This window comes from Stenella coeruleoalba (genome assembly GCF_951394435.1).
Source record: "Stenella coeruleoalba genome assembly, chromosome: 6".
Classification (NCBI taxonomy): domain Eukaryota; kingdom Metazoa; phylum Chordata; class Mammalia; order Artiodactyla; family Delphinidae; genus Stenella; species Stenella coeruleoalba.
The window spans coordinates 2,327,544-2,344,403 of NC_137151.1; the positions used below are offsets into that span (position 1 = coordinate 2,327,544).

Consider the following 16,860-nt stretch of genomic DNA (forward strand, 5'->3'; position numbering starts at 1 on the left):
GTGTCGGTCTTCCAAATTTGTCCTCCTTTTGCAAGATTGTTCTGGCTCTTCTGGATCTTTTGCAGCAAGTTATTTTCTTAACACTCCGAGTGGTAGCAAACCATAGCCCTCTGATATGAGCTGTGAACTGCAGAAACGAATAAAAGGCATTGGAGCCAAGTGTGCCCAGTCAAACTGGTCAGGAGTAAAGGGGAGGATGTGAAGAATGAGACAGTTCCTGTTGGGGTTTACGTGTTATTCTGGGGGCAATTTTCACAGCTACACTGGATGCAGTTGCGGTGTGTTTGGAATAGGTGCCCCCTGCAGTGATCCTTCCTCCCTCCCTCCCTTCCTGCCCCTGTCTCTGGCTCCCTCTTTTCTTCCTTTCCTAAAATGTTTACTGAGCGCTGCACATGTTTCTCTTCGTCAGGCGCTAAGTCCTAGGAACACAGAAATGAACAAGACCCAGAAAGTACCTGCTCTCCGGGAGCTTGTATCCTAGTGGGAAGGCCAGATAACAAAATGATTAAGATAATTATAAACTGTGTTAGGGAGTATAAAGGGAAAAGGGTGGTATTATAATTAAGAAAATCAGAGAACTGCTCTCGGAGGAGATGACCTCAAAGATTGAGAGGGAGTGGGCCAAGCCAATGCCGGGGTGGGTGGGGGTGGGAAGGAGGTTCCAGCCAGAGGGGACAGTGTGCGCAAAGGCCACTCGCCGGGAAGAGCTCAGCGGGGTCGGGGAGCAGAAGGGACCGAGGGCGAGGATGGCCAGCTCCCTCAGGGACGCAGAGGACCCTGGATTTTATTCTCAGCACATTCAATGCACAGAACAGTTCTAATCAGGCAGTGGCGTTGGGAAACGGTTGACGAGAACATTTACAGAGTTTGTGATCATATGGGAAGAGTCTTTACAATGTGCTGTTGATTTTAACGAGCAGAATAAGTAACTGAACGCTTGAGATGTTCCCGATTTGGGTTTGAAAAACGTGCGGGGATGAACTGCAGAGTCCCCAGAGTGAGACTTGCCTGGGTGTCGGCTGTCCCTGGGCCGTGGACGGTGTCATTTTCCTGTCCCTTCCACGTTTTTGCCACGTGTCATTTATATAATCAGGAAGGAAGGTAATGCTGTCGCTGAGATCCGTGCGCCTGGCTGCACGTGCGGGGCAGAGCGGGCCCCCGGGTCAGGCTCCCTGCGGTGGATATGGGGCGCCCTCACTGACTGAACCCGCCTCTTCCCAGTTTGAGGGCTGCTCGAAGGCCTACTCCCGCCTGGAGAACCTGAAGACGCACCTGCGCTCCCACACAGGGGAGAAGCCGTACGTGTGTGAGCATGAGGGCTGCAACAAAGCCTTCTCAAATGCCTCGGACCGCGCCAAGCACCAGAACCGCACCCATTCCAACGAGGTACCCGGCCCCAGGGAGGCGGGCAGCGGGCACGTGCGTGAATGCATCACCCTCATCCCACGGCTTCTAGGCACCCGTAGGCCATTCGGTGGCCAGGTGCCACTTCCCTCCGCCCCCTGGTGTGGGGACTCAGCATGCAGCGGCAGCCCTGTCCCCCCCACCACAGGCTGGCAGCGCGGATGACACGCTCCAGCCGCTCGTGCCGCCCGGGCCTGCGGAGCTGTCGGTCCCTCCCCGCGTGGAGCACAGAGCAGCCTCTGTCTCTCCAGGTAGCCAGAACCCCAGGCAGGGCTGAGGGAGCCCAGGGAGGAAAGTCGGGTGGGAGCTCATGGTGGCTCTGTACCCGCCTTCCGGTCCCCGCCCAGCCATTCAACTGCTATCACTCAGGTAGACTCAGGGAAGGATGTTTCTAAACGTTTTGATACATTTTGAACCCCGAAGGGACTTGCTCCAGTGCTGGTAGGAAGTTCGAGGACTTCCCAAAGGTATCTGAACCCCTCAGAGTGTCTAAAGACAAGAGCTAGCCTTGGATAGGGGTGTGTGTGGGTATGTGTGTTTGCAAGCATGTATGTGCATGTGTGTGGATGTGGATGTATGTATTATGTGTGTGGGTGTGTGAATATGTATTTGCAAGTATATGTACACGTATGGGTGTTTACATACGTGTGTGTGTGAGTTTACGTGGATGTGTGTGCTTGTGTGTGTACCTGTGTGCACGTATGCATGTAGACAGAGTATATGTGGATGTCACTTGTGTGTGTGTATGAGCTCAGGACCGAGGTTCAGAAACCCTGGGTTTTCATCCCACTCCTGGGTGACTTGGGGGCAGTGTCTTTGCCTCTCTGAAACTGTCTTTCCTCGTGAGACAGAGCAGGTGTTCGTGCTGTGTCACAGACGTATAACGAGGTAATACACTCTCTACTGATACCAAAATGCCCAGCGCCTCAATCGCTATGCGGATCACACCAGGCACTGTGTGTCCCCTCCCTCTACAGGCTCTGATCCATGTCCCTGGTCCGTGGTGGGGGCCCCCTTAACCACAGGCTTACCTGCAGGAAAAGGTGGCAGGCGAAGCCGGCGGGGCGGGGCTCCTGCGGGGCGGGACTCCTGTGGGCGGGACTCCTGCGGGGCGGGGCTGACGTGGCTCCATCCATGGGCCCAGCGCCTTCCGACAGTGCCGCCAGCTCTGCTCTGCCGAAGGACGCGGCTCCGGGAGGACGGACGGTGCTCCCACGCGGAGTCTGCCTTCCTATCCCATCCGTAACGCCTCTTCTCTTCCAGAAACCCTACATCTGCAAGATCCCAGGCTGCACCAAGAGGTACACAGACCCCAGCTCCCTCCGGAAGCACGTGAAAACAGTCCACGGCCCAGATGCTCACGTCACCAAGAAGCAGCGCAACGACGTGCACCTCCGCACCCCCTTGCTCAGGGAGAACGGGGACAGCGAGGCCGGCGCCGAGCCTGTCCGGGGCTCCGAGGAGAGCGCCGAGGCCAGCAGCACCAGCCAGGCCGTGGAGGACTGCCTGCACGTCAAAGCCATCAAGACCGAGCGCTCCGGGGTAAGCAGGGCTGCGCAGCAGAGGCCTGGTCCATACCCTGCCCCCAGGAGGCCGTGCCCAGCGGCACCAGGGGCGCAAGGATGTCCCTCCTCTCTCCAGCTCAGCTGGCTCCCATCACCACCTTGGGCCCCCATGGAACCTGTGCCAGGTCCCATCCTGCTGGGCAGGCCGTGGGTGACGGGGATGCCTCCCCCGACGCGGTCAGTTTGCAGGGGGTGGGGCGGTACCCGGTGTCTGCCTTTCCAACCAGTACCCGCCGCCGCCGCAGCTGCCCCCGCCCCTCTGTCCTGTCTCTGCGTCCTTGCCCCTCTGGCCTGCACCCCTTTTGTTCTAACCACCTGTTCTTTGTCTCCACCTCTTTCTCCTGACTGTACCTCCCCTAAGGATAGACGGTACTGAGGTGAGCGGAGCAGCGGGGTGGGCTCTGGGCGCGCTGGCGTGAGTGAGGGGGGCTGGGGCGCTTGTCCAGGCTCCTTACGGCCGGGAAGGCAGGTTCGGGTACGTAGACCGCAGGCACCGCAGGTGGGGCCGTCGGAACAGCTCGAGGCTGGCAGCAGGGGGTCAAGCTTGCAGGCACAGGAGGAAGCGGTGGGGTCCAAGCCCAAGTGAGGGTCAGGGCAGGGTGGAGGTGTGAATCTGGACTGCGGAGCAGGGCGGGCCTGACCTACAGAAGGCCTTGAGTGCCGAGGTGAGGGGTGTGGGCCGTGCTGTGTGCAGCTCCCCTGGAAAGGTCTGGAATTTGGGAGCCTTCAGGTTAGAAATGAACCAAGGATGCTGCATCCCAGGTGAGCCTCATTTGGGCTCAGATCCCAGGTCACGGTGGAGGGAGCCCAGTTTCTGTGGGGTTCCACCCCGTACACGTGTGCCACCAGCTCTCGCCTCAATTCACCCTGTTGCAGAGGGAGGGCTGGTTTGGGGTGGCCACTCAGGTCAAGGGTGAGGGCTGTGTCCAGCAGCTGCACCCTCCGCGGTCAACCCTTCCCTTTCTAGCAACCCACCTCCAGCCTGCTGGGCAGACGGCAGGTAGCAGGCCTTCACTGTTTCTTACTTCATCGAGTGGCCCACCCCCATCGCTGTTGTTGGGGTGCTTGAGTCTCCTCCTTCCTGTCAATTTCACGCGGCTGCGGCAGCCTCTGTAGGGCTCAGCTTCATAGGGTCCACATACTGAAAGCTCTGCAGGCAGAGAGCTCGGCCCAGACGCTGGCTGGGAAAGCTTAGGAGCATAGCAGGGGGCTAGGGCGGGTGGGTGGTGGGTGCCTGGCGATTACCCGCTGCCTTCTGCTCGCCGGGTGGTCTCCATCCATCCACCGACTCTCTCCAGGAGTCAGGTCGGGTCCCGCTTACAGCTGGGGAAGTCGAGGTTCAGAGCAGTGGTGCTTTGAAAGCTCCTCCGTACGGCAGCGTCCTGCCCCCGGGTGTGCAAGGGTGCAGCGTGGGTGGCGGGGCCGGTGGGTGCTCGCACCCTCTGAGTCTGTGCCTTCTCACCACGCTCCCCACAGCTGTGTCAGTCCAGCCCCGGGGCCCAGTCTTCCTGCAGCAGCGAGCCCTCTCCTCTGGGCAGTGCCCCCAACAATGACAGCGGTGTGGAGATGCCGGGGACAGGGCCCGGGAGCCTGGCAGACCTGACGGCTCTGGAGGACCCACCGCCGGGGGCCGACGCCTCCGCCCTGGCCACCCCCTCTGCCGGTGGCCTGCAGCTGCGCAAACACATGGCCACCGTGCACCGGTTCGAGCAGCTCAAGAGGGAGAAGCTCAAGTCGCTCAAGGATTCCTGCTCATGGGCCGGGCCGGCTCCACACACCCGGAACTCCAAGCTGCCCCCCCTGCCGGCAAGTGGTGAGTGGGGGCCCCGGGCGTGCAGGTGGGGTGGGAGGGAGCCCAGGGCAGCACGATGAGGTTCATACCCACCACGCACCATGTGCCCTGGAGAAGATGGATCTTACAAGCCCATTGCACAGGTCAGGGAATTGAGGCTCAGAGAGGTGAAAGTGCTTTGCTCAGATCGGTGGCAGAGCTGAGGCTCAGCCCGGGCCTGAGTGGCTCCGAAGCCCATGCTCCTCTGGCTACACCATGCTGCATCCCCATAAGCCCCAAGGCAGGCAGGCCCAGCTCAGCCCTCGCTCTCCTCGTGAGCCATGCACTTGCCTACCAGGCACCTGCCGCGCACACCACGGCAAAGGGCTCGGCAGGACAGGGACACGTTCCAGGTCCCTGTGGCTAGAAGGCCAAGTTACGAGATGCCGAATAAGCAAGGAGCGCCGAGGACAGAGCTCAGTGTAGCTCGAGAGAAAGCAGGGCAGCTGGGGAGGCGCAGGGAGGGCGTCACGGAGGGGGCAGCCCTGTGCTCAGCCTCGGGAAGCGTTGGCCAGACTTTGAGGTGGAAGATGTCTTCACCAGGCATTTCTTGAGTGCCACTGTGCCAGGCTGCGTGCCGGGCGCCAGACACCTTGGGGCCCTGAGCCTCCACACTGCCCTCCAGGGCCCAGTGTGCACCGTGGCACTGAGTTATTAAGAGGAGACCCTGAGAGGCACCACCCTGCTCCTCCTTGAAGGGGGGATTCGTTGCCCCAGCTGTCGAGGGAACTGCCGGCAGATGGCCTTCAACTCCCCACCTCCTGCAGAGATTGCCTGGGGTGCTGACAGCTGCCTCACCCAAGGTCATCCTTCCCGGCATGGCCCACGTCCAGGGATAGATCTCTGCAGGGCTGTAGAGGCTGCTCAAGGCCCAGAGCTGCCTGTGAGATGAGCCGCAGCTGGCGGTGGGCCTGCGTTGCAGCTGTCTTCTCCCTAACCACTCTGCTGCCTCTCCACACCACCCCGCCGTGGCTGTGGGTCTCAGGACAGTCCCCCTAAACAGCCTGCTGGGTAAACTCAGTCCCAGGGGAGCCCACATGGCAGCGCCCATCCGTGGATGGTGGGGATGCAGGGAGGCTGTGGCCAGGGCCCTCCTGGGCTCTTGGGGATAACCCAGTGCTACGGAGAGGCACATCCCATCCACAGCTGGAGAAACTGAGGATGGGACCTAATGAGAACGCAGGGCCAGCCGGGCAGTGCTGGATTGGGATCGGGCCTCCTAACTTCCACTAGCTGCCCTGGCTATGAGTGCCACCGTTTGCTAACTGTCCCTTCTTTTCTTCCTCTTGAGAAATCATTGGCTGGGTTCCTTCTGGGTGCCAGGTCCCGTTCCAGGGCTCTGGGCCCGGCAGCCTCAGCGCAGCCCAAGCAGGCAGTGTACCGCCCATTGTCCCCAGTCCCCGGCGCTGAACCCTCTCCTCTCCCGCAGGCTCCGTGCTGGAAAACTTCAGAGGCGGCGGCGGGCCAGCGGGGCTGCTGCCCAACCCGCGGCTGTCCGATCTGTCCGCCGGCGAGGTGACCGTGCTGAGCCACCTGCAGGAGCGCCGCGACAGCTCCACCAGCACGGTCAGCTCGGCCTACACCGTGAGCCGCCGCTCCTCGGGCATCTCCCCCTACTTCTCCAGCCGCCGCTCCAGCGAGGCCTCGCCCCTGGGCGCCGGCCGCGCACACCCCGCCAGCTCCGCCGACTCCTATGACCCCATCTCCACCGACGCGTCGCGGCGCTCCAGCGAGGCCAGCCAGTATGGCGGCAGCGGTGGTGGCGGCCCGGGGCTGCTCCAGCTCACACCCGCCCAGCAGTACAGCCTGCGGGCCAAGTACGCGGCAGCCACGGGCGGGCCGCCCCCCACCCCGTTGCCCGGCCTGGAGCGCGCTAGCCTGCGGACCCGGCTGGCGCTCCTGGATGCACCCGAGCGCATGCTGCCCGCTGCCTGCCCGCACCCGATCGGGCCTCGGCGGGGCAGCGATGGGCCGCACTACGGGCCAGTGGGGCCGGCGCCCTCCTTCCCCCATGAGGCGCCAGGTGGTGGGGCGCGGAGGGCCAGCGATCCCGGGAGGCGACCCGACGCCCTGGCGCCCCCGCGGGTGCAGCGCTTCCACAGCGCCCACGACGTGACCCCGGCAGCTCTGCCGCTGCCCTGCGCCCAGGGCCGAGGCCTCCGTCTGCAGAGCCACGCGAGCGCCGACGGCGGCCTGGCCCGAGGCCCCTACTCGCCCCGGCCGCCCAGTATTAGCGAGAACGCAGTGATGGAGGCCTTGGCGGTGGGGGCGGACGGCGTGGGCCCCGAGGTCAGCCTCGGGCTGCCGGAGGACGACCTTGTACTGCCCGACGACGTGGTGCAGTACATCAAGGCGCATGCCGGTGGCACCCTGGAGGAGAGCGCCCCAAAGGTGTACCCCCCGGAGCGCACCTGCTTCTCCGAGAACCCCAAACTGCCCAGCCCCGGGCTGCACGGCCGGCACACGATAGCGGCCGCAGACTCCAACGTGGGCCCCTCTGCCCCTGTGCTGGGAGGCTGCCCACTGGGTTACGTGGCCCCCTCCAGCCTGAACAAAAACAGCATGCCTGTGCAGTGGAACGAGGTGAGCTCCGGCACCGTGGACGCCCTGGCCAGCCAGGGGAAGCCTCCGCCCTTCCCACAGGGCCACCTGGCGGTGGTGCCACAGAAGCCAGCCTTCAGCCAGTACCCAGGCTACAGTCAGCAGGGCCTGCAGCTCAGCCCCGGGGTCCTGGACAGCTCGCAGCCACACCTGCAGCCCTGCGGTGGAGCGCCCTCCGCGCCCAGGGTAAACTACATGCAGCAGCTGCGGCAGCCAGGGGCGGGTGGCCAGTGTTCCAACATGGCGGCTGCTGTGAGCGCCCACCCTGGCTACGGCCAAGCCCATCCCCAGCTGAGCCCCCTGGGTGGGGCCCCGCACCAGTTCCCCCGGTCCTGCAGCAACATGGCGGCCAAGCCAGGCCACCTGGGGCTCCCCCAGCAGATGGAAGTTGTCCCTGACCCCGCCATGATGGGCAGCAGCCACAGGGAACTTGACATCCCCAGTTCCAGCCTGGCTAGGATGCCACCACCTCACCTAGCCCAGAGCTACCCACAGCAGAGCCATCACCTGGCCACAGCCATGAGCCAGGAGGGCTACTGCCAAGGCCCCAGCCTTGTGCCTTCCCACCAGCCTGGCTTCGTGGGGCCTCAGCAGGGCCCGACAGGGGCGGCCGGATCGAGCTTCGGCCTAGTGCAACCCCGGCCACCCGCAGAGCCCGGCCCTGCTGGCCGCCGCCGTGGGGTGCGTGCGGGGCAGCAGCTGGCCTATGCCAGGGCCTCTGGCCACGCCATGGCTGCCCTGTCAGCCGACCAGGAGATGGCAGAGTCTGTGCCCAAGGGGACGATGGGCGGCGTGTTGGCCCTGACTCCCCAGGCACCCCCCCAGGATGCGGGCGGGGCCCAGGACCGCAGCATGCTTTACTATTACGGCCAGATCCACATGTACGAGCAGAACGGAGGCCTGGAGAACCAGGCCAGCTGCCAGGCCATGCGGCCCCAGCCTCCACAGCCCCAGGCCTTGCCCTCGCCAGGGCTCAACCAGGTGTCCAGCACTGTGGACTCCCAGCTACTCGAGGCCCCCCAGATTGATTTTGATGCCATCATGGATGACGGCGATCACTCCAGCTTGCTCTCGGGGGCCCTGAGCCCCAGTCTCCTCCACGGCTTTTCCCAGAGCTCCTCCCGCCTCACCACCCCACGCAACTCGCTGACTCTGCCCTCCATCCCTGCGGGCATCAGCAACATGGCGGTTGGGGACATGAGCTCCATGCTCACCAGCCTGGCCGAGGAGAGCAAGTTCCTCAACATGATGACCTAAGGCCCCGGCGCCTGGCGCTGTGCGGACCCCGAGGGACCAGCGCTTCCCAGAGCGCGGGCCTTTCGTCCGTTTCATCTTTTTCCCCCAAAAGTATTAAATAGGTCTGAGGGAGTTTGGCCAGTGGCTGGTTCAGACCACAGAGGCTTTAAGGGCAGGTTTACGTGCGTCCTGTCTGGTCTTCTTTTAGATTATCTGTCGGAACTCTGAAAAAAGCCTCAACAGAAAAGGCAAGGCAGGAATGCAAAACTCGTTTACACAGCGCTTCGCAGCCTTTGGTGTTTATAGGACCACTCTGTTCCGGCTTTGTCACCTCTGTCGTCTGGCTAATGAGGGATTACGTTGGCCCAGGGCTTTCCAAGCACACGTGGAAAGAGGAGAGAGGAACCACATTTGGATTTGAATCTGAAAGCCATACTAGGTATTCTAATCCAGGAAGATAAGTTTCTTGTTCCAGTACCTGCAAAGTAAAGGAATTCATGCCCACCGGAATTCTTCCATGAAGCTTAATTCTTGAGGCCTCTAACATCCCTTGCCAGGGAGTGGAAAAAAAAATCTTACCTGGATGATTTGGAAGCACATCCTGATTCCAGGTTTGGTAGAGCAGGCATGTCTACCCCGCAAAGCTAAGTTTACAGCTGGCCGACTGTCCAGGTGTGTGTGGATGAATGAAGTATGGAAGTATCACCCGAAAAAAGGAAAGAAAACAGTGTAATACTCAGGGCAAGCCCAGAAGCTACCCTGGCCTCTCCAGACCATGTTTACAGTGTTCATGCGTGTAGAATGTAGCCCTTCCTGAAAAGAACACATTTCTAAATACCTCGGGGCTGCCGGAGCTGCTGTGGGTGAGCTGAAGGTGAGCCAAGGTGAGCCAAGGTGTGATGGCCAAGGTGAGCTGAAGCGTGGCCTGGGACCTGGGTAGTGAGCGCACCAGGGGCCCAGCTTCAGGCTGCCCTGGAGGTCTCCCAGTAGGACGAGGAAGTCGCGTGTTTACCCAAGCCTGTTTCTCCAATGCACTATGCACCCACTTGACCATGGATAAACCCCAGGGCTTGACAGCAACCTCCGCCCAAGTTCCTCCAGGCCATGCTGTCCGCTCGCCAGCAGCCCAGTGACCAACCCCCTAGCTACCGCATGCAGTCGCGGTGTCTTCTGGATTCCCTTCCCGCCGCCCTCCTGTTCATTTCACAGAGAACGATGATATGCATGGTGTTCTCAGTGGGCGTGGGAGGGTGAAGGGGTTGATTCTTGGGACTCTGAGGGACCATCACTGAATTCTCCTATTCAGTGTTGGCCAAGCCCCACCTGGAAATGGAATTTGCAACTGGCGTCAGAAGAACGTCAGTTCTTCCCGAATATACAGTAGGGTAAATAGGTGCATCCTCCCTGCCACACACATGTACAAACACCGCACACCTTTCCCATGTTGAATTCGTGGCAACCTTGCCAAATCCACCTGCACCACTATGAACCTGGAACCGATTATGACCCTGACTTCAACCAGGACAGGGCCGAAACCTCACCTGGGACTCTGCATCCCAGAACAGCAAATGCTTTGTCAGCGTCCAAAGACAAGGCCAACTTCAAACGACAGCCCTGGGACACCTCCAAGGCTCTGGGCTCTGTGTGGTGCATGGTCTTTCCCCGCGCTAGGATTTCACTAGCTGTTCCCAGCTTGTATATTGTCTGTACAGAAGACAGCATCCCTGAAAATACTGTAGGTGAGTCATCCGGTCAGATTTATATGTCCAAAACATTTTTAGCTTTTTCTACATGCGATGAATTGAGATGACATACTCAACTTGTAAATAAGTCCTTTTGTACATTAAAAAAGTAATTTTTTCATAATTTATTTGGTCTATCTGCTTCTTCCTTGACAGTAGTTAATGAAAACCTGGGCCATAAATTCGGTGCATTTAAACGGAAACGAGGCTGTATTTTTTTCTCAGCAGCGTCAAAATTGACTATCCCGCCTTGACCAGGAAATGTTTAAAGCTGGGACTTTCACTGCCTATTTGTTTGTTGTCTGGGGCGGGGGGGCCGGGTTTTGACGTGGTACAGGGATTGTCTGGCTGCTCTTTCAGCCCGCTGGACGGAACGTCTGTGTTGGTTTGCTGACATGAGGTGCAGCTGTGGTCCCAAGCCCCGCCTTGGACGAGCAGTCGGAAGAGCATGGTTGAGTCTTGGGGAGTGGGAAGAGGAAAACAGGCGGCCCCCTGTGCTCTCCCTGTGCTCTGGTGCAAAAGCAGAGTTAGGGGGAGCAGGTGTAACACCCAGATACCCAGCAACCAGCCTGGGGCGAAGGGGCCAGTGGGGAGCAGCCAGGTGCAGGACTCTGAGCCTTGGGGGGGCGGCCCTGGCAGGTGCACAGGGGACCCGGGTCTGGAGAGCCAGCAGGCTGCCATCAACAGCGTTTGGGCTACTGCTCTGAGCCTCAGGGGGACTGGGGAGGGGGGCCGTAAGGCCTGGGATGAATTCTGGAGCTGGGAGGGGAGGGCGCAGGACCAGGTTGCCAGGGGTAGAAGGCAGCTTCTGTAGGGCCAGGGATGCTGTGCCTCTGCGCTCCCGGCCCGGGCCCCTTAGCGCGCTTCCCTCCAGGAGAGAAACCTTGGCACCCAGCTCGGAGAGTCAGGAAGCCAAAACCGCATGCGGCGCGTTCAGCTCAGCTATTTTTGTGGATGTCATGGATGCACGGAAGAAGCCTTCTCTGATAGTAAGTGTAGGACCGCCCCCCCCCCCCCCCCCCCGCACCGAGGGAAACAATTCAAAGGTTTCCTTTCTGGGAGCGTCCCAGAGTCTTCACTGTGCATTAGGGGAAGCTTCACGTCTGTGGCCACATTTTCCTGGTGGAAAGACTACAGCCGACTCCCAGCCCCGGGGAGCCCCTCTCTTTGAGGGGGGAACTTAATTAGCTGATTGCATGCTCCAGAGGAGGAACTGAGCGTACCTAGCTGGGCCCTTTCCTCTGCTTCTCTCAAAGCCCATCCTCAGGCTTCGCATCTCCCCTGCTTCTTAACATGCTAAAAGTCCCCGGAAGCAGCTCTGCCCTGCTTTGGGGACGGGGGAGGCCAGGATGTTCAATGCTGCCTGAGACCGGATGGGCCACAGTATTAAGAAGCCCATAGAAGCCACTCAACTCAGCCACGCGCTCTGTCACGTAACCACAGCCACGGTCATGCTGCTTAAGAATACTCACGCAGCCTCAGCACCAGGTCACAGCATCTGTTTGGCTGATGAATCTGGGTCCGCTGGGATTTGACTGATCCCGGTTGGGCTGGGCTGGGCAGCTCAGCTGGGAGCAGCTCATCCAGCCGGCTTGGCCGTGCTCTACATGACCCTCATCTTCCTCCCTGGTCAGGAGGCCGGCCTGGGCATTGCCTTCTCGGGGAATGGCAGGAGCATGAGAAAGCAAGCAGAGAAGGTTCTGCCTCTGCTCAGAATCAGGGCACCGTCCGTTTCCCCACATTCCTCTGGCAAAAGCGAGCCACGTGGCCAAACCCATCGTCAGCGACGGGACGTGTCCTCCTTCCACGGGCGTGAGGGGGAGAGAGTGCCTATTTCTCAGCAATAATAGTCTCCCATGGTCCGCCTCACAGCCTTATGTCCCTCCCACAAGCAGCATACACTCACGCGAGACCCCAAAAGTCTATCCAATCAGTCATTGGGCTCGAAGTTTAAGATCGTGTGGTCTGTACCTGTTCTGGATGCATCTCTTCTTGACCCAGGGCCTCAAGAACTAGAGTTCATACACACACCCAGTGCACAGAGTGGACCAGAGCTAGAATCGCGGCAGTTGCCACTCCTGTCTCAGCCGCCGGTCCACAGCGTCTGAAGTCCTGCCGGGGAAACGTCGCCAGTGGCCCTGCCCTGGGTCACCCTATTCCTGGGTGGAAGGTTCCCAAGTCTGTTGTGCTCTGGCGTCCACATCGGGGCGTTCTTTGTTTTCCATCTGCCTTCCCACTTGTACAGAGGGCATTGGAAAGTATACCTCCTTGGGTAGCAAAGTACTGTCCAACCCCTTTCTGCCCGAAGAAGGTTGGGAGCTTGAGGTCCTTTATGTGTCAAACACCCACACTGTACTCCACACTTACGATACATGTGCCCACGCAACTCCCTCAAACATGGCGGGTTTTGATATTTCATTCTAGTCCACCCTGTGCGTCAAAGCCACACCTGTAATTCCTTTGGCGACATGCCCCCTCTCTACATTGATTACTGACACCCCACATCAGGCTGTGTCTAGGCACCGCATTGTCACTGAAGGGATATTCAACAGTCACCTTATTCCTTTCGAGGACCACAAGACCAAAGGCATTAAAATCAAGAGCATACCCTAGGGCTTCCCTGGTGGCGCAGGGGTTGAGAGTCCACCTGCTGATGCAGGGGACGTGGGTTCGTGCCCCGGTCCGGGAGGATCCCACATGCCGCAGAGTGGCTGGGCCCGTGAGCCATGGCTGCTGAGCCCGCGTGTCCGGATCCTGTGCTCCACAACGGGAGAGGCCACAACAGTGAGAGGCCCGTGTACTGCAAAAAAAAAAAAAAAAGAGCATACCCTAGACTTCGTCTTTACTCTGAGGCCGTGTCTCACCGGCACTGCCCTGGACTTGGTCTCTGTGCCCCAGGCCAGAGCTTCATCTGAAGATCTTGGAGCAGCAGGAGAAACAGGAAATAAGGAATCATTTCATTTTCTAAATTCTGCTTTACACTGGCTGGTTCCTTTCTGAACTCATCTCTTACTTTGGGTACCTTATCATTTACAGCTCAAAGAAGCTGCTGTTTATCATATTCTGCCTGGAAACCAGCCTGCCGAATTCCACGAATTCATAGAAATGTTTTCTCCCTCCCCAAAGAACATAGGCAGTCATTTTACCAACTATTTCTTCACCACATCACCCAGGTCACCATTTTTCTTGCCATGTCTCCAACCTCCTCTAAATGTCCTCACTGCCCAGTTCCAAAACTGTGCTCCATATTTTAGGACCTGTGACAGCAGCCTCCCATTCTGGGTACCAATTATTTCTGAATAAGCACCAGTAATGCTATCTAATAAAAACCACAAAAGTCCTGAAACATAAAACACCCAGCATTTATTTAGTTCAGGGGTCTGTGAGTCAGCTGAGGGTGTTGCCCTGGGTGGGCAGCTGAGGCAGCTCAGCTCTGCTCCTGGGCCTTCTCCCCTGGACCCAGAGCATTGTTTGGACATCACGTTGACGGCATAGGTTCAAAAGCGCAAGTGAAAATACAGGAGGCCACTTAAGACCTGGGCTTGGAACAGGAGGCAGGTCACATAACTGAGCCCCAAATCAATGGAAGAGGGAAATGCGCACCTCCTATAAAAGTATCGCAGGTCGGCATCTGAACAATAATCCAACCTCCCGCATCAGACCAACTTCGATCATAATAAGACTGAATTGTAGCCTCCATCTCTCTCCTGACTATCTTAGTTAGCTCTAAATCCAAAAGGGAGGAGAGTGAGGTCATTCATTGTGGCCCAGCAACCAGTGACGTGCCAAAGTCAGCTTCTGAGCCGATGATGTGCATCTCTTCGCAACTCTGTATTCAGAGAGTTCATAGCGATCACTGACATTGGCCGTGTAGGGAGAATTCATACTATGGAAATCAGCAAACACGACCAACCAGGGCTTCCTGCCTTCAACCGCAGAGAGCTGGTCATTAAACATTTGCCAGTGTACCTAACAGCATGCTAAAGTCCTGTGAGTTGCCAACAGCCTGATATGTCCAGAGGTCTCTTCTAAGTTTCTACGTCCCCAAACCCAGTTTGTGGGAGAACTTTTGAGTCCAGAGTGCCATGGGCTTTCAGATGTTAAAAGTCATGCAATCTATCTATCTTATAATATTGCTTATATGTAGAATCTAGAAAAATGGCACCGATGAGCTTATCTGCAAGGCAGAAGTAGAGCCACAGGTGTAGAGAACAAACTTATGGACACCAAAGGGGGAAGGGGGGTGGGATGAATTGGGAGATTGGGATTGACATATATTCACTACTATATATAAAATAGATAACTAAGGAGAACCTGCTGTACAGCACAGGGAGCTCTACTCAGTGCTCTGTGGTGACCTACATGGGACGGAGATCTAAAAGAGTGGATATACGTGTACGTATAGCTGATTCACTTTGCTGTACAGCAGAAACTAACACACCGTTGTAAAGCAACTCTACCCCAATTTGAAAAAAGAAAAAGTCACGCAATCTGTTGTTCAGAGGAAATTGACTAGCCGAGGTAAAGGACACCGATGAAAGTGGAGCTGATCCGCTGGTGGTGAGAGCAGGAGACCAGAGCCCACACTCCGTCCCCACCCCCACCCCCGGGTCGCCCCGCCAACCAGAGCAACACACACATGGGCCCACAGGGTGGAGTTTGAAAACCAAACCTCTAGTTCGGCCCCAAATGAATTGAGGCCCAGAAAAATGAGCACGTTCTAAACTTAGGATTAGGACTCCTGCTTCTAGAATCCCGGGAGGAGGCTGGCTACCCCAGCACCGATAGCACAGGCATGGCCCATATGTACTATTCAGTCCTTTCCTTCTTTCTGGCTCTGATGGTCTGAGTTAGTCCTTTGAAGGAAAGAGCGGTGTCTGATCCAGCCCATGAGAGCCCATCAGTGGTTTTGATTAATTCTGCCGAGTTTAGTTCCAAATCTGGTGGTTCTGGAAAACTTCACAGAGGTGGAGTGAACCAAACCTTAAGAGATGAGTAGAAATTGGATCTTGTGAGCGGCCCTTGCAGAATGTATTTGAACGTGAGGCTATGTCTGCAGTCTACAAAGAATTCTGAACAGAGACCTGGAGCTGTAGAAACCTTGAGGTGTCCTTAAGAGGTACTGGGGTTTGTTTTTTAAGTGGATTGGGGGTTAGGGGAAGGGAGGAAGAAGGCTGTGACCTGGCAGCTGGGGACCCGAGGTTTTTGGGCCAGAGTCTCACCGTAGAACTAGTAGCTGTCTTGTGACTGTGAGCTGAGGGTCTCTGATGGGCCCTTCCAACTCCAAAATGCACTCCACTGGACTGCCTCGGTTCCAGAAAATCTATTACTGAAGCATGTTTCCTCTGGGTGCAAGCACTGAAGTCCACCGAAAAAGACGCCATGGTTACCCAGTTCGTTCAAACGATGAAGGAATGCGTGGAGGAGCCCATGGCAACATTCTAAGCCCTCATCAACTGCTTCCTGAGCCACCTGGGGATTTCTTGCAGCTGGGTAGGCGTGGAAGACCTGCTACATGGTGGCAAACTGGTCTTCCTCCGTGCAGGGGACCCGCGTTCGCTCATTAGTTCAAGTTCAGAAACACATTCTCTGAACTCAGAGGTCATCTGAGGTTACTGAAAGGTGATCCGTCTTCAGCTGCTTCTTAATCTCCTCCGTCTTCTCCTCACTTCCTCCTTCTCCTCCTATTTCTTCTTCCCTTTCTTCCCCTTTCCCGTCTCTTCCTTCCTTCCTCCTTCCTTCCCTCCCCTCCCCCTCCCGCTCCCTCCCCCTCCTACTATTCCTCTTCCCTCCTTCCTGATGTTCCATTTTCTTCCTTTTTGCTTTTAGAGCAGAGCTTCTGACAATGGATTCTCTTCGTTTTCCACCACCTGAGAGCATCTATTTTACCCCTCCCCCCGTCTTCTTCTTCTTTTTCCTCTTCCCCTTTCCCTTCTCTTCCTCCTTTCCTCCTTCCTTCCTCCCTTCCCCACCCCTCAGCTGGTGAACACGAGCAAGAACAAGTGTATGAGACCAATGTGTGATTGGGTCACTACAGGTGGGGTGATGTGTGTGATGACGTCACACATAGGAAAGGCGTGATGGGCTTGAATCATGGAGCAGGGAGGGGACCCATAAAATCAGCAGAGTTTGAATGAGAAATAAGACCTGATCCAGGTTTTGAAGATGAATCGGAAGTCGCCTGAGGGGGTTGGAGACTCCTCATCAGAAACCATGGACGCCAGAGGTAACTGGGATATTTTTTAAATGCTGAAAGAAAAGAACGGTCAGCACAGAACTCTGTATCCATGAAAATATCCTTCGGGGACGAAGGGAAAATAGACACTCTCAGATGAAGGAAAATGAAGAGAATTCACTGTTCATAGATCTGTTCTAAACCGGAAAGGAAATGATACCAGAAGAAAACAGAACATCAGGGAGGAGGGAAGAGGAATAGAAATGGTATCTGGGTAAGCACAGTAGAGCATCCTTCCCTCCTGAG

At 57.6% G+C, this 16,860-nt stretch overlaps 1 protein-coding gene across 1 annotated transcript in view; it reads left to right on the top strand.

The window, feature by feature from the left end:
• Nucleotides 1–10,464, top strand: part of GLI2 (GLI family zinc finger 2) — a 250,191-nt gene extending 239,727 nt beyond the window's left edge. Inside the window, exons 10-13 of the mRNA XM_079925090.1 lie at nucleotides 1,222–1,386; nucleotides 2,668–2,946; nucleotides 4,446–4,782; nucleotides 6,230–10,464. Coding sequence (XP_079781216.1) covers nucleotides 1,222–1,386; nucleotides 2,668–2,946; nucleotides 4,446–4,782; nucleotides 6,230–8,658 — 3,210 coding nt within the window. The 3' untranslated portion in view covers nucleotides 8,659–10,464. The remainder of the gene's footprint in view (nucleotides 1–1,221; nucleotides 1,387–2,667; nucleotides 2,947–4,445; nucleotides 4,783–6,229) is intronic.
• The last annotated feature ends 6,396 nt before the right edge of the window (nucleotides 10,465–16,860 follow it).